Genomic DNA, 26,612 nt, shown 5'->3' on the forward strand with positions numbered 1-26,612 from the left:
ATCACTTTTTAAACCTCTCAAGTCTCGGAGTTTTGACATTTTATTGAAAAGGCAGAGGAGACTTTAGGTGAGTGGACACTGCATCAGTGTTTAAAAGTAAGATATGTAGACAAATATCGTTTGTTTGAAAGAAAATTTAACTTGGCTAACAAGGTTTATGCTAACTTAGCATTCGCCGGCTAATTGGGTTTTACGCCACTTTGCTACTGTGTGTATTTTAACTTATTTTAACTATTAAAGTTACTGTGACGCTGCCTTTTGAGTGCTGCCTGTGTTGCCAGACCTTTTGAAAACAATAAGCGTATGAAAACCTTATTGTATAAAAAGCTCAAATTTACAGTTGCATAATTGTACTTTTCATAACCATATAAATCATTATTACTGTTTTCACACAATAGCCTAACTAAAAATAATGGTATAATTAAATGGAATGAAAAACACGTATATCTTTGTCTATTTTATACAAAAATAGCAAAAATGTTTGTTTTTCTTAAGCCCTTAAACCAATATTAAGAGGTGGGCAGCAGAATGTAGTAGTAGTGGATGAATGCTGTGGCTTAAAAAAGAAAGAAAGAAAGGCAACTGTCAGTGTTTGTACGAGAGTTTAAAAGAAAGCCCACTGTCGTCTATAATTAATAGACGTGGCAACAGTCGTTAATACACACTTTCAAAATAAAAGCTGCAAAGCTAATGAGCTGTAACGTTTATTGTGTTGCTTGAACAAACTGTATATAACCTTGGTGCAAACTTTGTTGGGTGAGGACGGTGATAACAGCAACAAATGGAGTTTAATAGGATTTATGTGTGAACAATAAACAGTGCAGCAATTCGTGATTTAAGAACAGTGCATGGCTCCTCAAAATTCAAATTGCTGTGATGGTGGTGTGACTGAAAAATACTCTGTCATTTAAATTGATTCAGGTAGAAAGAAAGACATATAAAGCAAAAGCTGATCTAATTATTGATTGCAAACAGGTGATTCTTTTTACTAATAATACTACTGCTTGGTAAGACTCACTCAGTAAAATTCACCTTCACTAGAAGTGTTCTCAGTGCTGGTTTATCAGAGCAAAGGTAACAGTAAATCAATCTGTCTGTGTGGTTTACATCAGCATGAGTCAGTCTGAGGAAAATCAAGGTTGCAGTCCAGGAGATGTGATTGCAGCCGGTCAGGTGGAGGAGAAGCAGCTTGAGGAAGAAACACCAGTTGTGGCCACAGCACCCAATGCCCCACTCTCTCTGGAGCAGCCAACCACCGATATAGACGTCTGTGCTATTCTGGCATTCCAGTCCCTGGATGAGGTAAAACTCATATGTGTCTTTGGCAAAAGCAAAGGCATGTAGACGTAAAATGCTTTGAGTGAATGACTACTGTCATATTGTAAGTCTCTGAATTAGTAAGTTCTTTGGGCTTCTCTCTTTTTTACTAGGCTGGATGGATCTGAATATTGATTTGGTTCAAGTTTTACACTTGATGCAACTCCCATAGATGACAGGACAAAATACCAATGGACATAATCCAATGGTTCAAGTGATATGGGATTTTGGAATTACACTGGGATTTTGTCCATTTTTGTAATAAGGGGTTGGGATTCTGTCCACTGGGATATTGTCTGTGGGATTTTGTCTGCTGGGATTTTGTCATGGATTCACTCAGAGAATGGGCATGGGTGGTCTTTACCCTGGAACTTTCCACTCTGGAAACAAGCGTGCCAACCACTTGGCTATCACGTATTAAAAGTTCAGTTAAGGAGGATAAAGTGATTAAACTTTGGTTAATGTTGATACAGCGCATCAGTCCAAACAACCAAGTTTCTTTAGTTTATGTAATATGCTGTATATATGTCTGGGCTTGTCAAAGGAAATAATGTTATCATCTCATTGTTGGGAAAGTGTAATGACACGGACCCACAACAGGGGGCGTAAATGAATGGACAATGAATGAGCCGAAAATAGAACACTTTACTGTTGTGAATGTGCACAACGAAATACAGACAATTACAGAATTTTGTATACAGTCAATCTACAAAGGTGACGTGTGGGCAGGCTCAAGGATAGAAGACGTCTGTCCAGAGAGGAGCCGGAACCCACACGATTTCCACCGCCACCGAATCCGGAGAATACTGGAGCCGCCAAGTCCCGAGTCCCCAGGTGGTCACCGTCTCTGGCTGTCTGATCTGGTACTGCTGGCAGGAAGCAGAAACAATCAAGGGTGGGTGTGAGCACACACCCAGCAAACAGTCAGCAAACCAGCAGTTTTTCTCCAGGTGGGAAAAAACACCTCCACCTCAAACACAGTAACACAGTTGTGCAGAGCCTGAGAGCTATTTATCCGTTTTGGCGTGAGGGGTGAAGAACGTTACTCCTACACGGACCACAAAACTCAGCATCAGCTGAGAGCAGTCAACAGGATCTCCTGCAAACACTCAGAAAAAGAGATCACGTGCATATGGCACAGTCAAACGGCTGAGAGTTTACCTTCTTGGCTTGAGGATATCTCGGCAGGGAGGTGGAGTTGCAGCCTGGCTTTTATGGAGATGATGATGAGGTGGTGATGAGTGACAGCTGTCAGGTGGTGATGAGAGACAGCTGTCACTCCCGGCTGCTCCCGTGAGGCGGCTGCGCCCTCTCGTACCTGAAGCCCACACTTCAGGCAGGGCGCCCTCTGGTGGTGGGCCAGCAGTACCTCCTCTTCAGCGGCCCACACAACAAGACCCCCCCCTCAATGGGCGCCTCCTGGCGCCCAACCAGGCTTGTCGGGATGACGGGTGTAGAAGTCGGCCAGGAGGGCCGGGTCCAGGATGAAGCTCCTCTTCACCCAGGAGCGTTCCTCAGGTCCATACCCCTCCCAGTCCACCAAGTACTGGAACCCCCGGCCCATCCGACGGACGTTCAGGAGCCGGCGGACCGTCTAAGCCTGCTCCCTGTCGATGATCCGGGCAGGAGGCGGCGCCGGTCTGGGAGCACAGAGGGGTGAGGTGTGGTGTGGTTTGCGTCTGGAGACGTGGAATACCGGGTGGATCCGCAGTGAAGCTGGGAGTTGGAGCTTCACTGCAGCCGGACTGAGGACTTTGAGGATCTTGAAGGGGCCAATGTATCTGTCCTTCAGTTTTGGGGAGTCCACCTGGAGAGGAATGTCCTTTTTAGATAACCACACCTCCTGCCCGGGCTGGTATGCAGGGGCCGGGGAACGCCGGCGGTCTGCATGGGCCTTAGCCCTCGTCCGGGCCTTCAACAAGGCAGGACGGGCGGTGCGCCACACCCGACAGCATCTTCGCAGGTGGGCCTGGACCGAGGGCACACCAACCTCTCCCTCCACCACGGGAAACAATGGGGGCTGGTACCACAGACACACCTCAAACGGGGAGAGGCCGGTGGCAGAAGACACCTGGCTGTTATGAGCGTACTTGATCCAGGCCAGATGGTTGCTCCAGGCCGTCGGGTGCGCGGATGTCACACAGCAGAGAGTCTGTTCCAGTTCCTGGTTGGCCCCGCTCTGCCTGTCCATTCGTCTGTGGGTGATACCCGGACGAGAGGCTCACGGTGGCCCCCAGTTCTCTGCAGAAACTCCTCCAGACCTGCAAGGAGAACTGAGGACCACAATCTGAGACAGTGTCAGTTGGTATCCCATGCAGACGGACGACGTGGTGGACCAGAAGGTCTGCGGTCTCCTGGGCCATTGGGAGCTTCGGGAGGGCCACGAAGTGGGCCGCCTTGGAGAATCGGTCCACTATCGTGAGGACGGTCATCATGCCCTGGGACGGCGGGAGGCCCGTGACAAAATCCAGGCCGATGTGGGACCAGGGGCGACGAGGCACCGGAAGCGGTTGAAGGAGTCCTTGAGTCTTAGTGTGGTCCGCGTTGCCCCTGGCACAGGTGGTACAGGCCTGGATATATTCCCGGACGTCGGCTTCCATAGACGCCCACCAGAAGCGCTGCCGGACCACTGCCAGGGTTCTTCGCACCCCTGGTGGCAGGAGAGCTTAGAACCGTGACAGAAGTCCAAGACCGCAGCCCTGGCCTCTGGTGGGACGTACAAACAGTTCTTCGGACTGGTTCCTGGGTCCGGGCTCCGTGTCAGGGCCTCCCGGACGGTCTTCTCCACGTCCCAGGTGAGGGTGGCCACGATAGTGGACTCAGGAATGATGGGCTCCGGTGGATCCGACAACCCTCTTTTGACTTCGTCTTCCTGTACCCAGGACAAGGCATCCGATCTCTGGTTCTTGGTCCCGGGGCGATAGGTGATCCGGAAGTCAAAACGTCCGAAGAACAGTGACCAGCGGGCTTGCCTGGGGTTCAGCCGCTTGGCGGTCCTGATATACTCCAGGTCTGTGAAAACCGTGAATGGCTCCGAAGCTCCCTCCAACAGGTGTCTCCACTCCTCAAGAGCCTCTTTCACTGCAAGAAATTCTCGATTGCCCACGTCATAGTTCCTTTCAGCCGGGGTCAACCTGCGAGAAAAATAGGCACAAGGGTGAAGAACCTTATTGGACTCCCCGCTCTGGGACAGCACGGCTCCTATCCCTGAGTCAGAGGCATCCACTTCAACCACAAACTGGCGGCAAGGATCGGGCGTCGAAAACCGACGTTTCAACTCCCTAAATGCAGCTTCGCACCGATCCGACCAGGTGAAGGGGACTTTTGGGGAGGTCAGGGCTGTCAGGGGACTACTAACCTGACTGTAGCCCTTAATGACCCTCCTGTAGAAATTTGCAAAGCCGAGGAACTGTTGCAGTTTCCTACGGCTTGTGGGTTGGGGCCAATCTCTCACCGCCGCAACCTTGGCGACGGAGTTGGAGGAGATGATGAACCCCAGGAAGGACAAAGAAGTGCGGTGGAACTCACACTTCTCGCCCTTCACAAACAGCCGGTTCTCCAACAACCGCTGCAGGACCTGACGTACATGCTGGACATGGGTCTCAGGATCCGGGGAAAAGATGAGTATATCGTCCAGATATACGAAGACAAATCGGTGCAGGAAGTCCCGCAAGACGTCATTTACCAAAGCTTGGAAATGACAGACAGCTGTCACTCCCGGCTGCTCCCGTGAGGCGGCTGCGCCCTCTCGTGCCTCCTCTTCAGCGGCACATGAAGCTAAAAGTTGGCTTGTTAGTGTCTTTCATTTACAAAACCTTCATCTGTGGCCTCCGAGGCCACTGCACAGGTCAAACACCCAATGTTGTGTTTGTTTACTTTAAATCTCTAAAAGTTAATACAAATGTAGTATTTTGGTTTGCAGTTGTAACCTAGCACCAAATCTGTGGAGCTTTTATATATTACTCAGCATTAAAACTCATTGGCATGAAGTCAGTAAGGGCTACTGCAAGCTCACATTTGACTCCAGTTGCCTTGACATCCACCCATAAATGATTGACCTCTGGCTGATGTTGCCTGGTCAAATTCCAGAACCCATCTCTGTATGTGTGCCACATTTGGTGCAAATTGGACTGAAAACCTAAACTTTGATTGTTGACCCTAATGACCTTAACCTTTGTTAAAGGGAATTATGGGGTCAGCCGACATGCACACATTAAGTCTAGTAGAAATTAACCCAAGCTCCATGGACAAGTAGTGGAACAAACAAAGATTTCTCATATTATAGTAACTAATAATCCCTTGAAGTACATTTTCAGAATAGAATTTGCTAGTGTGTATATAAAGTCGAGATTATAAATGAAATCAATGTGCATATGTTTTTTCCTTTTTTTATTAAGCTCATTGTCACATACAGTAAACAGATTTTAAAGTCACAGGCCCTCAGTCTTAATATTTAATATTCTGTGAATCTCATGAATCATCCTTTCATTTCAAGAAGTCAGTTTCACAGCTATTAAACACATCATTAACCCATTCATTATGGGCATGCACATTGTCCCTCTATCTTAAAGGTCTCAAATGGTCCATAAATAGACAGGGTTTGGAATTTCAACATTAAAGTGGATACCCATGCTTGAAATGTATACACATTTGCCTACATTCATAAGGTGCTTTTGATATTAAAATAAGGGGTGGGGGGGGGGAATACACATACAGACAATGCTGACACATATGACTAGGCATCGATGCCGATTTAAAAGTATGACATACATTGCAATGCACACAGCCATCTACTTCATTAGTTTTAATATTTCAAAACAAAAGTGCTGCTCTCTTGCATGTGACAGTTGTATATGAACAATAGAAAAGATCAATGTTGTACAGCTGTCTCGCTCCAAATACACACATAATTACCATGAATGGTCACAACACTGCACGAGTTTTGGATCATTGCTCAAAATATCTCGTTAGACCCTGTCTATTATAAAAGCTGTCATACCTCATAAAAATAAAATAAATACTGTACACATCTTCAACTTGAAGAATTTCTTTCCCCATCCTGGCCGTTAACAGTGTATATGAAACCAATTAACAGGTGCTATGCAGTTTGCTGACATTAGGAGGCAGTATGGTACAAATAGTGAGCCAGGGGTGATGCGTGTTGGTGTGTGGCAACAAGGAGCATGCAGTAATTCAGTGCACCCAGATTTGTGGATAATAAAATAAAATAAAAAAATACTGGAACTAAGTGTCAAGTATAATTTAATAAACAACAATAACTGAGTGTATGTGGGAGTGTTCCAACAGAAATTTATCTTCGGTTGTTTCTAATGCTGTGATTTTATATTGTAGAATAACAGGATGGTGATGAACAATAAAATAAACAATATGAAGGCAGTTTGTTTTGTGCGCTGCACATCCCAAACTGCTGTAACAGTTTGATTCTAAAAAAAAGAAAAAAAAAAGAACAAAAAATAGTTTAACCTCAGCTTGAAGTCTTCTAGATAGACCGAGTCCAAACTGTATCGTCAGCTATCTTATCCTTCACTTGAATGGCCTCTGTTAATTATGAAACCATTTAGAGTGGAGAAAATGGTAGCTCATTAGTTTTAGCGCTACTGTGTGTCGTGCTCAGGTTTATGGCAGAAGGGAGGAGGACAGAAGCCTGGAACAAATGTCACAGAATCTGTGAAAAATCTTGTATGGTTGCCTTCTGTGAAATATTATGGCCCCTGACGGAAACTGGCCTTTTATACTGTACCCGTGGGGTATTTTTATTAAGTCGTTGGTAGTCAGAGATCATTGTTCTGTGATATCATTGTTCTAAACTCAACATTTTCACTCAGTAGAAGGAAAAATAAAAGATGATACCATACCACTGCTTTTTTACCCTCAGTTATTTTGTAATTTTATCTTTACTGCTTTCAGACTGATTAGAAGGCTTCCATTCTCTTGGAGCGTGCTTGCATGTATTGGGAGTGTGTGCACATGAATGCCTTGGCATTTATGAGTGACTGAACCATTTTATTTTTCTACCACTGCCTGTTTGTGTTTGCATTTTACCATCTGTCTATGCTCATGAATATTTCTATTTGTCCATTTAAGGAGCGTAGTTCTTGGGCCTTATCATCATCTTCACTGTTTTGAAGGCCTGCCTGTAGTTGGTAGGGTAGTACTCCGTCGACATATTGTGCCACGTTCCCCAGAAGATGCCGTTCCTGACTCCCTTGTACCGCTTGTGGTAGTATTTTCCATTGAGGTTGGCGGACATGCAAGCGTCAAACCACCAGCCAGAGCTGTAGTAGGCACCGCAGTTTCCGGTTGGGTACATGTCATTGTCGCGATCAGGCGTTGAGAAGAACTTCTGGTCATGGTTGAAGTGTTTGTTGAAGCTGATGGCATTCCCAGCTGTCCCACTGCAATGATAATGATAGTAATTATGAAAGAGATCAGATGGGTTTACCCTACATACATGTACTGAATATGTTTTCCAAGTACTTGTGACATCATGTGATGTTATCATACAGTAGTATAACACATATCGTCTGATTATAAATGATTCACTTTTCGAGTTGTGCTTCCCATCATCATTCTATGAAAAAGTTTTTGGACTATATATTTCACAGCCTTGACAGAGCTTCTCTAAAAGTACTCTATATAATCATGAGACAGTCCAGTCAAGTCAGATCTTGCAGTATGTGCCGTTTCTGAGCATTGTGACATCCACCACATCATGGAACCACCTGAGTTTTGCATGGCAACCACACAGGTAGACAACCAATCCATCCCCACTTCTCAAAAGTAACCATCAGCCTGTCACAGCCAGGTGGGAGACCTTCTACAGCTGCTGGTCCTTAACTCTGAGGCATCGCCGTGCCACATGGTCAGAACAGTGCAAGTAATATTTCTCATCTTAAAGCTCATTTATGCTCCACTTATGTAGATAAATCTGTCCATCTGTTTCAAATGATGTAAACATCACCACCCACATACTTTTATATGCCCTTTATGTTGGCATGGATATTAAGAAATGCTTCCACTAGATGGCATTACAGAACCAGGTGATAGTATTCTGACAATCTCAAACATGGCGAGGGTCAAAAAAGTCATAAAAATTAAGGTTTACCTCAAAAGGAACTAAAGAATAGTCAGTGGTGTAGACGGAAGTGGTCTATGCGGCCATTTAATACTTAACAAGATTACATATATATATATATATTCTGCCATTGTTGGTTGTTTTCTTAATGTGATTTTGCTTTAAGGTTGTGTCTTGCTTGAACTTTGGCTACACTGCCCCCATGATTTCTAGTGATATTGCACCATTTTGTCTATATCCGTAAACTTTCAGGAAATGGGTTAGGATTAGGGTTAGGGTTAGACTCATTTAGCTCGTTTGTCACAAAGTCATTCCAGTGGTACCCAAGGATCCTCCAAAGAGACCTACTGGAGTAACAAAGACAACCAGTCATCATCTTTGGCTAGTGGTTAGAGTCCAAGTCTCACAACCAAAGAATATTCCTACCTAACATGGTGAAAACCTGCTCACCTGTTTCTGAGTTACTTTGTGCACAGCAATTACAAGACCCTACATGACAAGACCCTACGCTACAAGACCCTACACTACAAGACCCTACGCTCGCTACAAGACCCTACACTACAAGACCCTACACTACAAGACCCTACACTACAAGACCATATGCTCGCTACAAGACCCTACACTACAAGACCCTACACTACAAGACTGTACGCTACAAGACCCTACGCTACAAGACCATAAACTCGCTGCAAGACCGTACGCTACAAGACCCTACGCTACAAGACCGTACACTTGCTACAAGACCCTACGCTACAAGACCCTACGCTACAAGACCCTGCGCTACAAGACCGTACGCTCGCTACAAGACCCTACGCTACAAGACCCTACACTACTGCTGGCATGTGGGGCAGTCATGAGTGTGACATTGACGCATCAGCTGTATAGTTCACAATGGACCAGCTACAGCAGGTTACAAGAAAGCCGCTATATAGAAATTTGATTATACACATACATAAAAAAATTTAGACAGCATTGTTACCTGTAGCCACTGACAGAAAGACGGTACTTGAGGAATTCATTGGCCACATAGAACTGGTCGTACTTGGCATATTCCCGGACACCCTCAAAATCCTGTAGCTCGATGCGCAGGATCATGTCTTTGACCTTTGTCAGCAAGTGGATATGGTCGTTGCCCAGCCAAAACTCACCTCTGCAGAACAGGGGAGAAAGAATAAGGTAAATAAAGGGCACAGAATGAATCAAGAAGTCTGATCGATGGTTAAACCCATACTCGTAAGTGAAGTCAGCTATTATGTATCCATACAGGGAATAAAACACAAAAAGGAGGAACTGCATGAAGGCGAAGACATTATTTTTTGAGTAGGAGGATCTGCTGACCCGGTTGTGAAATTGTAACCATTTCATATCCAATATAAACACATTCCTCAATGAACAGGAGAGGACAGTGCACCAAAGATGGTGTAATGTTTAAATTCCACCAGTATTTTGCTTGTGACCATCCATGAAATGTACTGCAACAGTTTGAGAAGCATTTACTAGGAATAAAATATTAGAAAAACGATTTAAAAAATTGCAGTCATCTGTTAGGTGACAAATAACTACATTACCTTTACGTGGACCTGCATTTAAGCATAATTATTGGCAGACTGATTCCACCCTCTTCTTGCTACATCATACTATTATTTTGTGTGCGCATGGGAAGAAAGTAGCTATTTGAGTCAACAGATTTCAAAGGCACTACTAAATCACAGACACTTTTTAAAATATAGTAAGACCTAATAAATAATATATATATATATATATATATATATATATATATATATATATATACACTCAACAAAAATAAACGCAACACTTTTGGTTTTGCTCCCATTTTGTATGAGATGAACTCAAAGATCTAAAACTTTTTCCACATACACAATATCACCATTTCCCTCAAATATTGTTCACAAACCAGTCTAAATCTGTGATAGTGAGCACTTCTCCTTTGCTGAGATAATCCATCCCACCTCACAGGTGTGCCATATCAAGATGCTGATTAGACACCATGATTAGTGCACAGGTGTGCCTTAGACTGCCCACAATAAAAGGCCACTCTGAAAGGTGCAGTTTTGTTTTATGGGGGGGGATACCAGTCAGTATCTGGTGTGACCACCATTTGCCTCTTGCAGTGCAACACATCTCCTTCGCATCATCCGTGAAGAGAACACCTCTCCAACGTGCCAAACGCCAGCGAATGTGAGCATTTGCCCACTCAAGTCAGTTACGATGACCAACTGGAGTCAGGTCGAGACCCCGATGAGGATGACGAGCATGCAGATGAGCTTCCCTGAGATGGTTTCTGACAGTTTGTGCAGAAATTCTTTGGTTATGCAAACCGATTGTTTCAGCAGCTGTCCGAGTGGCTGGTCTCAGACGATCTTGGAGGTGAACATGCTGGATGTGGAAGTCCTGGGCTGGTGTGGTTACACGTGGTCTGCGGTTGTGAGGCTGGTTAGATGTACTGCCAAATTCTCTGAAATGCCTTTGGAGACGGCTTATGGTAGAGAAATGAACATTCAATACATGAGCAACAGCTCTGGTTGACATTCCTGCTGTCAGCATGCCAATTGCACGCTCCCTCAAATCTTGCGACATCTGTGGCATTGTGCTGTGTGATAAAACTGCACCTTTCAGAGTGGCCTTTTATTGTGGGCAGTCTAAGGTACACCTGTGCACTAATCATGGTGTCTAATCAGCATCTTGGTATGGCACACCTGTGAGGTGGGATGGATTATCTCAGCAAAGGAGAAGTGCTCACTATCACAGATTTAGACTGGTTTGTGAACAATATTTGAGGGAAATGGTGATATTGTGTATGTGGAAAAAGTTTTAGATCTTTGAGTTCATCTCATATAAAATGGGAGCAAAACCAAAACTGTTGCGTTTATATTTTTGTTGAGTGTATATATATATATATATATATATATACACACACACACACACACCACCTGGACCCCTGCCAGTCATTGATGTACTATGAAATCTTCAAAGCCACTCTCTGAAAACTACACCATTTGGAATATTTGTCTCTTCCTTTACACAAGAGGACCTCAAAGTGGCAAACATTTAAGATTGATGCCCAGTACCTGAGGTTTCCAAAGCCCTTCTTATATTCGGGCCAGGTGCGGTTGAAGCTGACGGACCCATCCAGTCGCTGCTGAATGACAGTCCATCCACCTCCAAAGGACTCCATGTCACAAAAGACGTCAAACGTCCCATTGCGGGGATCAGGGGCCACACGATACACTCCATTCTTCTTCACTTCCATCATGTTGTAATCTGAACAGTCCTGTGGGGCTAAGATAACTGCAGGAAAAAGGAAAGCAAAAAGATAGCCTTTTTAAGTGGATATTCAATGATCTTTTTACTCTTATTCTATCAGGCTGGTGCCCTGGAGGAGAAGAATACAGAGGAAATTGACATTAACTTAGAAATCCTGCTTTTCCTTTTGCTGAATTTCTCATTCCTGCAGTAATATCCGGTCCAGGATTGTGTTCCATAAGTATTGCAATAAACTGGGCTGACATACGTATGTTAAAGCTTTGCAATTGACATTCAGTATGATGCTATCGTTTGAGAATTATTGGTTTGATTGTGTTTTGTTTGTTCCCACTATTACTGCCAGGCTGATTTCCACACTTGCTGTGTGCACGTAGGTTCACCCCAGAATTTCCCTGAAGGGGTTTGTTTTGGCAATGGTCCAGGTCATTGGGGGTCAAAGGTCAAAATTTTGGTTGATACATCTGCTTCTTCCTCTACTCCTCTCAGGGCTAATGGCTGATTTCAACCAAACTTGATATGTAGATGATAGTCAACCCTAGAACTTCCCTTAAAGAATTTAAAGTTCCACTTTGTTGGGGTCAGTGGTCAAAATTACGAGGTCTATTAGATAAGAAACCGACACTTTTTTTTTAACTATATGGATTTAAATGACGTGCGATTACACCAATCATGCTTGAACCCTCGTGCGCATGCGTGAGTTTTTTCACGCGTGTCAGTGACATCATTTCCCTGTGGGCAGGCCTTGAGTGAGATGTGGTCCTGCCCTCTCGGCTGAATTCCTTTGTTTCACACGCTGCTCGAGACAGCGCGCGTTGCTTTATCAAATTTTTTTCTGGACCTGTGAGGAATATCCGAGTGGACACTATTCGAGAAATTAAGATGGTTTTCGGTGAAAAGTTTAACAGGCTGATGAGAGATTATGGGGTGTTTCTGTTGGTGTAAGGACTTCCCACGGAGCGGGACGTCGCGCAGCGCTTCCAGGCACCGTCGTTGGCCTGTTTCGACCTGAAAACATCCTAATTTAAGGCTTAATTCACCCAGGACATCGTGAGAGAACAGAGAAGATTCAGAAGAGGCCGGCATGAGGACTTTATGTGGACATTCCACTGTTTAAGGACATTTTTTAATGAAAGACGTGCGCGCAAATTCGCCGAGTCGTTTCTGTGACGACTCAGCAAATCTGTGTGCGCCGCGACAGGAAAAACACCTTCGTGTTGAAAACCATTTGTAAAATTCAGGCGGCTTTTGATGGCTTTCAACAAGTGAGTAACTGAGAAATTGTTTAACAGCTTGGGCATGTTCCAACTTGCCCGTTAAGGTTTCCAACGGAGGTGTTTTTCCTGTCGCGACCCCCCGCGGTCGGGTCCGGCCCGACATGCGACTCTGCCCGCACGTTCTTTCATTACAAAATGTCCGTTAACAATGGAATGTCCGAATAAACTCCTCATGCCGACTTCTTCTGAAAGTTCTCTGTTCTCTGACGACTTCCTGGGTCAACAGAGCCTGAAATGTGGAAGTTTTCAACTTGAAACGGCGAGAGGCTGCCGCCTCGAAGCGCAGATCGCCGTCAGGCGCCGTGGGCCATCCTTAAAGCGACACTTACACACCAAAATCTCTCATCAGCCGTTAAAATTTTTACAGAAAACCAGCTGAATTTATCGAATGGTGTCCACTCAGTTGTGCCTTACAGTTTTGATCAAAATTTTGATCAAACAAAGCAGCAGTCTCTGAGCCATTCCTAAACAATGAAAAAATCGACGAGAGGGTGGGCCACTCCTCACTCAAAGACTGCCCACAGGCGAATGACGTAACCGACAGGCGTGAAAAAACTCTTGCATGCCCACGAGGGTTCAAGTATGTCTGATGTAATCACACGTGATTCAAATCCATATGGTTTTTGAAAAAAATAATAAGGTCGGATACTTTTCTAATAGACCTCGTATGTTTCACTCTGATGTTCTCCAGACTTGTCACATATAGGTGGGTTCTGGACTTGCCCAGGTGACATCAAATTTACCAAAAGGTCCATCATTTGGGGTCAAGATTCTTTCATTCCAGTTTGCATGGAACTTGGCACAGGTATGGAGGTGAATTATGAAATTGCCCAGGTGAGGTGATATTTGCTAAAGTTCAGTTATTGGGGTCGAGGTGGTGTCTGGCCCACTTACTGTCTGTTGACTTTCTCCATCCAGCACCTTTTGCTGATTTCTACCAAATTTAGTCTGCCAAAGAAGACTGACACAGAAATTCCCCTTCAAGAGTGAGTTAATTTTGACAAAGGTCAAGGTCAAGAAATTTGATTTTCAACCTAATTTGAACCAGATGTGGCGCACACTTAGGTGGATTCCATAACTGACCTGCCAAGGTCAGCCAGAGGTCAGTCATTTGTGTCAAAGTCAAGGTCATCGGTGTCAAATGTCAAATTGTTGTATCCATTACTGTCTTCATGCCCAAAGGTACTATTATCCAGTTCAGGAAAATACAAAATAGTCAAGGGAAGATTTACATTTGTGGATCAAACCGGAGAACATTAACATTAAAATCTGAGGGGTTTGTCTAAATACCTTTGGTTTTGTAATTGCCTAGCTATTGTTACTATTACTTATTATTGTGTTTCTCTGTAGGCTAGTGCATAGAATTCTGCTACCCAAGACTCAAACCCAAACCAAGATCCGACAATCCTGTCAGTTAGCATTTAACAAGTGAAAGGAACATGCTGGCAAAAATCTGGAAAAGTGCTAAATTGGATTAGTGAGGTAAATGCCCTCACTGCGGGTTTTGGACACAAGACTAAAAATCATCCTGACATTGGGCAAGCAGCAGGAGGACGCCTCTTGCATTGGTAGCTGCAGTCTAATACGACATAATTTCATTGTTAGATCTGTTGAGTGGAATACCACAAAGCAGGAATATGAGACTAAATAGGACTGTGGATGAATTACCTAATTTACTAGCCTTCCTGATACCATTTACCCACGTCTACAATAAAAGCACTGTTGATTTTTTGTTCTCGGTACACACCGTCTGTATATTCCTCGGTCAGATAGTAGTAAATGCAAAATGGGTTCAAAATAGCAGCAGATTGCACCACATGGAAAGCAGTTTGGAAAGTGAGGATAAGGAAGTTTGAAATTCTTGTCACATTACCAGTTCTGTCTGCATGCAAAGTGTTGAACCATAAATCTTTTCGCTGTGTCCTTCACTTCAACTGTCAAACTCTAGTTTCTCCTTTTTGCATCCTCCCCATTTGTCCTCATCTGTCTGACCGAGCTGCGGTATCTGCATCCTTAGACAGATAAGAGTCGACTCATCGCCCAGATTGGCACTGTGCCTGACCTAAATAACTCTATTATCAGCCTCTTAATGATGCCCAAATGACTGCTGGCTGATTGAGTGACTGGAGAGGTGGCTGTTCGCTGAAATTTATGGCTAATTGGCTGGCTGGTTGCTTTTCTTGCTTCTTGACTTATTTAAAAAAAATTTTTTTTTTTTTTTTACATCCCCTGCCAGCTTGAAGACCAGAAGGGTGATACGGAAATGCATGATAACTGCAACAAAATGTATCATATTTTCTCCAAACTGGAAGTGAACATCCCAAACGAGTGCACCTCAGATGGGTTCAAATTTGGGCATGATCAGGTTTTACTGAGACTACCCACTTTAGGACCTATGTTAGCTTTTTATCTGGCAGAAAAGGGCTAGCGGGGCGCCAGAGACCGCTTTATCCCAGCAGAAGTAAATACCATATTTTCCAGAGTATACATTGTAACAGTGCATAGCTAATAACAGGGTTACAAGATATACTGTGATAAAAGCACAATATACACCCAGTGAGGCAAGCATCCTCCCGCTGTTAATTTGTACAATGGCACTCAGTTGGCTAGCGTTGACATGATCACTTTGGGAGATACTAGCAAGTCCCTTCAGCTGCTCCCTTGTTTTTTTTTTTTCACTCGGGGTTGCCACAGCAGATCCAGTGTGGACTTGCATGTTGAATTGGCACAAGTTTTACATTACGTGAAGAAATCAGCAGGGGTGGGGTTTGAACCTGGAACCTTCCACACTGAAACCAAGTGCACTAACCACTTGTCCACCACACTTTGGTAGATAAATTACCAAATTTTCCCTGTTGTGTAATAATACTGTATTAACTAACTAACCAGTTGTGTTGGTGACTGTGCTGCTATTGTGGGATTTGGCTACACAGAATATTGACTGTTCCGTTTTCATAATTTAAAGATGAATTTTTGACAACTGAGGCAGACTGGCACATACTCGTACACACACAAAAAAAACCAAGGCTGCCAAGGGATAATAATTTGCACTAATCGGTACTGTCTTGTCGCCCTTGATTGGCGTAAGCGGTTATAGAAAATGTATGAATGAATGACTGAATATTGCATTCTATAACAAGATCATGCTTAAATTTCACCTAGTCAGAGATACACACATTTGGGCTGTCAGGGTCAAATTTGGTCAAAATCTGATAAGTTTGGTGCAAGTTAACATGGGTACAATAATGTGTGGCTGACGTATCGACGAAGTGCATTTCTATAACCTCCTTCTGCCATTATGGCCGGTGCTGGATAATTACTGGTGCGGGATGCTCAGAGTCAGTGTTTTTTTTTTTTGTGAAGTATGAGATGTTTTGAAGTTTTCTTATATGAAGATTTATAAGACAGGCTGACTGATAGACATGGTTCTTTTTGTTTCGAAATAAATTTTACATCATTCACCTCAAGGCTCCTTACATTGCATATATAGTAGGACTACAAATGAAGACTGGTAGTAAATGCCACTGTAAGGCATAAAAACATATTTGTCAGTTTTGGGTGTTAAACTGTATATCTGCAATTGCTTACTGCAGGATGCATGCATGCTGTTGTTTTGTTTGATGCACATTATTAATCAACTGTTGTAGTTTTTGAGCCTGAGAAAGAGTAGCGTGGATAAAAGGATAAAACAGCTTATAAAAATGTAAATTCTTGTCCTTTGATAGCTTTTTCTAAACCCGCAGAGCATAAATGTTTAAGTGTGTACTGCAGCTTAATGAGCTCCACCAGTGTGGGTGATTTCTAAATGTCTAAACATCTAAATAGTTGAAGCTTGATTTTGTATGTTCCTTCACCCTGGCTCGGGTCCATATATAAACACAGATATGCACACATCTCATGCAATCTCTGGAAAATATTTTGACCTTGGTATGGGATGCAGATCATGTGCACGATTTGGATTTGCTTGGTTCGGATGAAAATGCCTTAAAAATCTGTAAAAATATAGCACCCAAAAAAGATGTTTAACAATTCAATCATTGTTTAATGATTTGCAGATGGTACTATTTAGTATATATATGTGGGACTTAATATGATGCCATCTTATCCGTGCCTGATACCACCTATCTCCCAACCTATCCATAAATAGGTAAAGAGGTGGGGTGTAGGCAAGAATGAAGCCTAAACAGGCCCCCATCTTGGCTACAAAAGTTAAAACTAACAGGCTAATCTTTGTTTGGGTGTTTTATTAGCGCATATTTTTTGTGGACTGGATAGTGGTTTTCATAGTTGGTGGTAACAGGTAGCTTGGGTACTGCTATTAAAAATTGTCGCTGGTATATTCCTTCAGTAACTGTGGAGGAACAGTGGTGATAAGCTCTCGACACCTGCTAATTGGTGATAATGGTGCTAAAATTCAATTTAAGAAGGCCATATTATCTAAGATATTTGTGATAAAATCAACAGCAGCTTGCCGCTTCTACTAGTGGGGCCCTGGAATTGTCTTGCTAACACACCATACCCCTTAATTATTCATAACTTTAAGTTTTAAAAAATATCTTAAATTGATGATTTAAAACAAAATTCCCCCCCCACACACACACACACACGCACACATGCACGCAATTGTCCTAAATCAGGAAACTACCTATAGAGGCCAAACCATTTTTTCGGATCAAGCTGTAAAAATGCTTATTTCTGCTGTAAAGTTGAGCATTTTAACTTGGGGGGGGGCGGGGGGGTACTTTTACAGCCAGTCTCAAGTGGCCATTCAGGGAACTGCATGATTTGGCACTTCCACATTGGCTTCATTTTTCAGCACCGGAGATTAGAGCATGCGATTTAGCTGCATTTTTAACAACCACATACGTCATTGAGCTGTCCTGGGATGAGTTATGCCAAGAATTTTTTCACAGAGCATTTTCTCACTTTAATATTTGGAAAACAGTTTTCCTCAGAAGCTCGCCCCCCCCCCCCCCTTTCTGTTTATATGCTTTCTTAATAATGCATGTCTGAATGAAAAGTATGACTCACCTCAACAGTAATTACAAAATTAGTTATACTAATGTGGCAAAACTGCAGGGGTCTTTTTTCCCCTGTCTATTTCCATGGCAACAACAGCTGTGACTTGTCCATTTCTTTTGGACTCTCTTCAGACTCCATCAAGCGCGATTTCCCAGCACGAGCTTAACATGACAGATTGATGTGCAAAGACAAGTGTTTTGACCCGGCGTGCTAGCCGTGACTAATGTCAGGAATGCTGCCCACGTAACATCTTGTGTTGTTGGCAAGCGATAATGAGCGCTAGTTGTTTAATGCAGCAATGAGCACTCAAGAGCATGACCTCCCGGGGAAGCGAGGGAGAAAAGCACGCCACCAGGAACAGGGTTTAACGCAAGACAGGAAACGTTAAGAAGAGGAGTGAGGCTGTAAAGCAATAAAGATGGAAATTAAAGGAGAAAGGGGAGATTTCCAAAATATCTTTTCACATTTTAATTCACATATGCAATAGTTTAATATTATTCTGATTTTGTCTGAAAAGGTGCGCAGCAGTTCAGCTGGGTGCTCATCTTAATAAGCTTTTGCATCCATCGAAGTGGAATGTTTGCTACGTTTAACTAGTTTGTAATACCCAACGCATCACTTTCTCTCTGCGAGATTTCCCTCTGTGGTTAAGTTGCTGGGGATCCTTCATATAGAACAAGATTGGACAGTTTAAAATATTATCAGCGAAGTTTTTCATTTTAATGGTCACTTGGAGTCTGTCTCCTTTTTTAGTTTGACTGTATGTAGACATGTGGAATGTTAAGGCATTGAACTGGTTATATAACAGGGAATTTGAAATCGTTTGACCCTTGTTCTCATACCTCTTCATTCATGTACAATATGACCTCAACCTGAAGCTATCCTGCTCTGTAGATTTTTTTTACTCCTTGGGGCTTCACTCAGTAGATTGAATCTCTGACATTTTAATGTAATGGACCCAAGTGGCTTTTGTTGGAATTCTCTACTGATTCATTCCTCCTCCTTTGTTAAGGTAATGGAAAATTCCTTCTTGTACAACTACATGAATTTTGACCGAATGTTCAATATTCCTCATATCAGTAATGGAGAAGCCAAGTTGCATTTGGTCCTGTTTATACCGCCGGAACTCACCCTATTTCTCAGATTTTGCGAATGTTTCCACAAACATCCTCAGAATTGACCTTCTCAGGCTTTGTGGCTCCATTGCGGTGCAGGCCCACTGGGTTCATGCAGCTACATATGCAATGATGTAATAAACTAATCTTGACAACAAATGAATAAGGTCAAATCTTAGTAGGGAAGCTCCAAACTGACTTTAATTCAGACATAATGTTTGTGGTGCTACGAGACGCAAGATATTTCTTCAGTGCCCTTAAGTGAAGGTACGTAGTTTTGGCTATTACATAACAGCTGAGTGGACCCTTGTCATTTGATTGGTGGCTTGTATGTCACTTGACATGGATTATTCGTACAATTTGCCATTGTGTTTCATTGACTGTCCAATAGTTCTTTTTAGTGTGCAATTTTGGTGCTATACGAAATGTGCTATTGCACGCTCGACCACCGCGCGTGCTCACACTACCGAGGGTGGCGTTTAGCTAAATATGGCCGAGTTTGTTTTGCTGGCAGATGATGATTTAACGGCGCTAATTGACGCTGCTAATTCTTCTAACGCAGATGACGATTTAACGGAGCTAACTGACGCTGCTAATTCTTCTAACGCAATAAAACAAATCCACTGCTTCGTAAGCTGTCTGGAGGCATGAAGACCATGAAGTTTGGATGAAAAGCTGGACAAATTTCTGACACGATTTTTTGCTGGAGTGGGGAAAGCAGATGACAGTCCATACACAAAGTCAGCGGACGGCATCACGGACTACTGAGAACAATTTTGGACTCCTATTTAAAGTTCATTTTGGACTGTTGACCTCAAAGCACCAGTGGAACACCAAAATGGAAGTCCCATTTCTGTTGTTTATAAATTAATAAAATATCAAACAATAAGAATCTGTTTTCACCGTTATATAAAACAAATAATGAATGTATTTCCATTCTTTCAATGGAACAAATGTTTAATTCGGTGAAAGATGGAACGTACCATTCAACGAGGCAAATTAAATATTTGTACCATTGAACTCATAAACATTCATTATTTGTATACTGTTGGATGTTGACCTTTGTTTGTTACAATAGACCTGTCTGATGGAGCTGAGGTGGATGGACAGCAAATTTAATTACTTGAAACATTTTTACTTCCGCCAAGGAGGTTATGTTTTCAGTCGCGTTTGTTTGTTTGTCTGTCTGTCTGTTTGTCAGCAGGATAACTCAAAATGTTTTGAACTGATTTTGATGAAATTTTGTGGAGTGGTTGGAAATGAGGAACAAGTGATTAAATTTTAGTGGTGATCCGGATCACAATCCGGATCCAGGAATTTTTTAAATGATTCTTCACCACTGCGGGATAGGGGGAATTTTGACATTCTAGTTTCTAACTCCACAAAAACAAGGCAGAAAGGCTTGAAAAAAATTAGGGTGTAACATAGTCAAATGTTCTATCAAACAACAAAGTTTGGTGATGATCGGATGCGGATTCCAGATCTGATGATCCAGAATATGCAAAAATATAGGGAAAAGAGAACATGTGTCACTGTGAGGTGACAAATGAAGCTAGAGATGCACAACTAACTCCAAATTGTAGCTGAATCTGTACTGATTCAGTAAGGTGTCATCAGATTTGATGTAGCTTTAAATGTTATCGAGCTAGATCCAGAAGAAAACCGCCATTACCGAAAAATCGTTTTTATACAATAACTTTTGAACTAATAAAGACATAAAAGTGATTCCAAGTTCTAGTGGTATGTTTTCATGGTGAAGGATGTCAAATATAAAGGAAAGAAAAGTGTATCATAGTTTTGGTTGTAACACTGAATTGTTGAATAGATCACTGTGCCAAGGAGGGAATCTCTTTAGGGTCAGTGACCCTATGGCCTTGTTTAGAGAAGTGTTTCATAAATGTTAAAAAAAATTCATATATTTGCAGTTTAGTTGAATAATAAATTGAATTGTGTCTCTTATTTGTTTTTGTCTATAAGCACATGCAATATCAATATCAGTGCTCAGATGACAGTAGCTTCTGGGTTGCAATAAACTGTGATGCCAAGCGCTAAGGATACATGCTATCCAATCACAGCAGATGAAACCTTTTTTTACTAGCAAACATCATTGTTAGACCTTTTTAGGTTCAGTGATTCCACGGCGTGTAGATGTTATGGCGTCAGTGACCCCATGGCCTTGGCGGAGGTTTGCACTCTCTGAGTGCTTCTAGTTTTGTTCATGATTTACCCTTTACCCTTACATGGAAATCATGCCATCTGAATTACCCGAGTAGCTGACTAGAAGAAAATTAGTTAACTTGTGTAGCCAGCAATTGTGACTATTCGTGCCAGCCCTAGTAATAATCATGGAACAGTTTCAGCCGCAACATAGATTTTCTCATTCCTCGTCAAGGACTCGAATCCTCACTGGACCTTCTTGAGAAGAAAGCCAACAATCATTGGTGCCTCCTCATTGGCCCATCAGTCGCCTCTGCTTTCAATCTGCTAGCCTAGTTCGGCGTTTGTTGTTGTTGTCTTCTCCAGTTAACAACCATTCAGCATTGAGCCCTTCCCAATGTTTTTTTTTTCAGGGCTCCCCTTGATGTACCTACCCTACAGTACTTATCTCACCCCCAGAAAAAGCCCAGAAAAATTAACTTTTCAGGGGTGGACCCTTCAGTGGAGAGACATGGACAAAGACATCGGACCCCCTAAAAAGGCCAGAGAGTTCCTTAAAGCCAGCCTGGAAAACATTTCCTGACCATACAAAAAAAAAAAAAAATGCTTTGGGAGTGAAGGTGACCACCCAGAGGTGGAGTAGTTTTTGTTGTGTTTACATTTTGCTATATCTGCTTTGTCATGATTGGATAGATTGCGTGTCAAAGAATTCTCCTCACATCAGCCCAAACCACCAAACCACTGGGACGTGTTTGCTGTGTTTGGAATTTTTCTTAGCACAAGATTTCTGCTGAATATAAGAGAAGAGAATGAACTCTCAAATAAAATACACTTGAAACCGAGGAGTGACATCTGCAGTATAAATCAGCAATGACAACAACAACAACAAAACATAGAAAAGGCAGTCTTAAGAATAAACACTCCGTGGCCACTTTATTAGGTACACCTTGATAGTACCTGCCTGGACCCCCTTTTGCATTCAGAACTGCCTTAATTCTTCATGGCATAGATTCAACAAGATGTTGGAAACATTCCTCAGAGATGTTGGTCCATGTTGACATGAGGACATCACATAGTCTTCCATTTTCACATTTTCAATCAGCCCGCCCATTCTCCTCTGACATCAACAAGGCATTTTTGACCACACAACTTCCACTCACTGGATATCTTCTCTTTTTTGGACGTTCTCTATAAACCCTAGAGATGGTTGTGTATGAAAATTGCAGTAGATCAGCAGTTTCTGAAATACTCAGACCAGCCCATCTGGCACCAACAACCACGCCACCTTTCCTCCTCATTCTGATGCTCAGTTTGAACTTCAACAAGTTGTGTCTTCACTACATCTAGATGCCTAAATGCATTGAGTCGCTGCCATGTGATTGGCTGATAAGCTATTTGTTAACACAAGCAATTGAACAGGTGTACCTAATAAAGTGGACAGTGAGCGAGTGAGTGTGTGTGTGTGTGTGTGTGTGTGTGTGTGTGTGTGTGTGTGTGTGTGTGTGTGTGTGTGTGTGTGTGTGTGTGTGTGTGTGTGTGTGTGTGTGTGTGTGTGTGTGTGTGTGTGTGTAGAGAGAAAGAGTCCAAGAGGGAGGGCACATTGAAAAACAAGTCAGTCTTACACTGAGGGCTGGGTTGTACCGCACACTGTGTTGTGCAGGTGGAGCTGAGCTTGTTGATCACTCCGGTGATGTTCTCCACCCTGCTGTCCACAATGGCCTGCACGTTGTCCATGTTGAGCAGGTTCATCCCCTCCATGCGACCCTGCAGAGTCGAGATCTGGTTCCGAGCATTGCGCAGGCTGACCGACATTTTGTTCAGCTTCACCTGGAAAGGGCAGAGCAGGGAATCATTTTTGTATGCAGAATACAAAGCAGGTGGACGACTGAATTCAACCTGACTCCTTATTGTTTGTGCTGCCTATTTGAATTTTGAAAGAGGAGAAGAGAGTACGTGAGGGTTGTCCTTCTGCCACAGTAGCTGAGAGTCAACAAGCTGACCAGAGAGGGCAAAATTTTTACGCCATTAGGCTGGTGTTTGATTCTCCGCCCTGTTTACAGGATGAGGAATTTTCCGAGGTGGACTGGTGCCAAGACAGACACACGTCTGAGTAACATCTATACAGTTTACATTCCAGCTAGAGACATTTAATCAAACAAATTCAAGGTAGCATCATTTTTTTCCATGTATGTTCGCAAAACACATTTTAGTTAAATTAATGACTTTTATTTGATTAATTATGACTAGAATTGTTCCAAAAAATGGAAAAAACTACAATGATTTTGCAGGAAATTTTGTATGATTTGGATTGTGGTCTTGCTATTGTAGTGCTTGTTCAGACTCCACAAAGGAAATAATACACAGTTTTGGTACAATAACAGATTTTTCACATGATTTTAATGTGAAAGTCTTTACTACATAGATCCAAAATAAGTGATAATAATAATTTTCTGGATATTGAGGCAGAATTGTTCAACTTTTGTTTCTCTTGAACAAGTGTATCCACGAGTCATCTTGTAATTTTGACAGCAAAACATTAGCTTGTACCCTCTTACCTGCATTTCCTGAATAGTGTTTGGTTTTGGTGGAATTTTCCCAATAACAGTCCCTTGGCTCAGTCCAGCATTCTCCGCGGTACCTCCAGGGACCATCCCGTCTCCCCTCTCCTCTTGGCTGATCCCATCTTGCAGCTGCTGTCCTGTCAGGTCCAGTCCCCCCACCTCCGTAGGATCCTTCAGGATTGGAACCTGGTCGGCTTGATGATATCCAGTCTCCCCGGCGCCCTGTCCTCCGCGGCACTGCTGGCACCCGCTCTTCAGCTTATTGACCTCCTCCTTTAGAGTCTGCAGCTCCTTCAGTGTCTTCTCCAGCAGCCTGAACTGCTTGGGCAGCTGGATAGTGAGGGGAGGCAAGGTGATCTGGTAGGGGCAGTCCTCCCCTTCCTCTGCTCCGGAGCTCCCGCACTGGCCCGAGGGTCTCAGTTTCACAGGACAAGAGGCGGCGGGACCGGATTCGACTCCTAAAGCGTACGCTCCTTTAGCATCCCATCTCTGATGCGAGTTAACAGCAAAGTCCGCTGCCCCGCTGGTGCGCGGCAGCAAGGTGGATAGAAGCAGGAGACCGGCACAGACGCAGAGCGCAACCATCCTCATTGTTTGTGACATGAGGAATAAGTGTTTGTAAAGTGAAAGAGTGAAGTCGGTGCACCTGCCTTGGATGTGCGCCGCCGTCAGTGCGCCTGTGTTGCAGATCGTCTCTATGAGAGGATGTGAATACAGTGTGTGTCTAGCGCGCGCAGCCTGCAGAAAGGAGAGAGTGCGGTGGAACTGCTGCTGCCTCACATAGCTGTGTCATTAATATCAGGGCGATCGAGGGAGGGAGGGGAGGAGAGAGCATGGAGGGGGGTGCTAAGTTAAAGAGGAAGGGAGGGGTAGCACTATTGCATAATGCAAAGCACCAGTTCAGCTGCATTGTGAAAAAGTAGAGATGCAGGGTTGGAGAGAAAAAAAGGTGGGCAGGACGAGAACGAAAAAGTCAGAGATGACGGTAAAAAGCGCTCCGGTGCCCACCCTCACTCCAAAGTCAGTTCCCCGACGAGTGCCGTGACTCAGTTCGCAGGAAAGACCCACTCTCCTCTTCTTCTCTTCACACTTTGTAGTTTTGTCTCAGATCCAAAGCCGTACCACACGTAACAGCGGATCACTTCCAGAAGTCACGCTTCACTTCCAAATAAGCCTCAGGTGGGCACAGTTAGGGTCAAATCTGGGTTCAAGCAGCGGTGTCATTGTTTTTTTCCATTCCTAGAAACATACAGCTATTCCCTGAATCTTTTCAGACTTGCTTTGGGTGTTTCTTATAAATTTAAGCATGCAGTGAGACTCATTAGGGGCTTCCCATCAGTTTCCCCCTGAATCCACATCCATATCCTTGACTATTAAGTATCTGTTGCTATACATCTCCATCTAATAATTTGCCCGACATGACAGAGCAGGAGAGAGCCGACTTTGTCAGTGTAAATCCACTCCAATTTAGCTTTAACAGTTCTCCAATATTGCCATATTTCCATCTTTGATTTAATATGTTCTTTTAACACTTTGTGCATCCCAGCAGTGTTTTGTGTAACATCCACGGAACGATGAGTGTCGCTCTGAATTTCTTCCGGCAGAAAGGTTTCTCAAGGAAGCAGCATTTCATCATTTCCAGCCTGAGCAAAACGTGCAAAATTCACAGTCAGCCGAGGCTTGTCAAAGCGGATGTAATTACCAGAAACTGGTGATGATATTGGATTGCGTGACTTTATGGTTCACTGCTGTTTCAGCATCGTGTATCAACTTTAACGCTTCAACAAATCTTGGGTAGTTTTTCAACTAAATTCTGGAAACTATCCTTAATGCCAGTTTTTCTTAAAAAATAACTTTGGGACAGTTTATCAGATTGATTAAGGGAAAATGTCTTTTTAGTTTCCTCGTCCATGGGTAGATGAGTGGTAAGACTTGGACTGCCTCCTTACAGAATGATCAAACAACTAGTCCACCATCACCAGATTGATCTGGAACGGCTCCCAATGTAAATCAGTTACTTGTTAGTGAAGTAGTATGTAAATTTATCTTCGTGAAATCATAAAAAAAATTAACTGATCTTATTCCAAATGTATTTGATAAAAAAGTATATTTTCTTAGCTTGGACTGACAATTTAGGGACAGAATATCCTATGACAGCTTTGAGCTGGAGTCACTACCCGGGGAAATGCACTGCGCACTTAAAATACTTAAAAGTCCTTTCATACATGGGTGAAGATCCAGGCTTTCAATGAGTTTCTATACTCAGCCTTCAGAAATCTATCTATTGGTGTTGAACTTATTTTGAAAGTGCCATTCATTTCTCTGGACTGTGGTCTTTTCAGATCGGGATTCACCGGGGAAGAAATGAAGCCATGAGGTTTTGCTGGACAGATTCGTTTTGGAGACACCGATATTTTTATTGCAAAAAAATGAAGGTCCAAGTCTTTAGAAACCTGGGGCTACCTGTCTTACTGTATAGTTGTGAGATTTGTATGCTAACTGTTGTCCAAAGGCGACTGGATGACTTTGGTACTAGATCTCTTCGTAGGATCCTTTGATGCTGCTTGAATTTCAAACGAAGGGTGACTGACACTGAAAAAAATAACCAACTTAATTGAATTGTGTCAGTTGGTAACACCTGAATGAAACACGCGTTAATCTAACTTATTATATAATTATATAATTTCAAAGAATTTCATTAAGTTAATAAATTAGATTGATACATGTGTTAATCTACCTTATTAACTTAATTTCAAAGAACTTAATTCATTCAGGTCTTACCAAT

The 26,612-nt window shown here is 43.0% G+C and overlaps 2 protein-coding genes across 2 annotated transcripts in view; one reads left to right on the plus strand and one right to left on the minus strand.

Moving 5' to 3' along the window:
* Positions 1–997: 997 nt before the first annotated feature.
* ccdc146 (coiled-coil domain containing 146) overlaps positions 998–26,612 on the plus strand; it is a 107,989-nt gene continuing 82,374 nt past the window's right edge. Inside the window, exon 1 of the mRNA XM_034163966.1 lies at positions 998–1,302. Coding sequence (XP_034019857.1) covers positions 1,114–1,302 — 189 coding nt within the window. The 5' untranslated portion in view covers positions 998–1,113. The remainder of the gene's footprint in view (positions 1,303–26,612) is intronic.
* fgl2a (fibrinogen-like 2a) lies at positions 5,702–24,615 on the minus strand. The gene is made up of 5 exons (XM_034163965.1): positions 23,822–24,615; positions 22,889–23,093; positions 11,503–11,722; positions 9,393–9,563; positions 5,702–7,733 (listed from the first exon to the last, which is right to left on the minus strand). Exons 1-5 carry the CDS (start codon positions 24,428–24,430, stop codon positions 7,418–7,420), a joined length of 1,521 nt encoding a protein of 506 aa, XP_034019856.1. The 5' UTR covers positions 24,431–24,615; the 3' UTR covers positions 5,702–7,417.

The sequence above is a fragment of the Thalassophryne amazonica genome, chromosome 22 (assembly GCF_902500255.1).
Source record: "Thalassophryne amazonica chromosome 22, fThaAma1.1, whole genome shotgun sequence".
In the NCBI taxonomy this organism is placed as follows: domain Eukaryota; kingdom Metazoa; phylum Chordata; class Actinopteri; order Batrachoidiformes; family Batrachoididae; genus Thalassophryne; species Thalassophryne amazonica.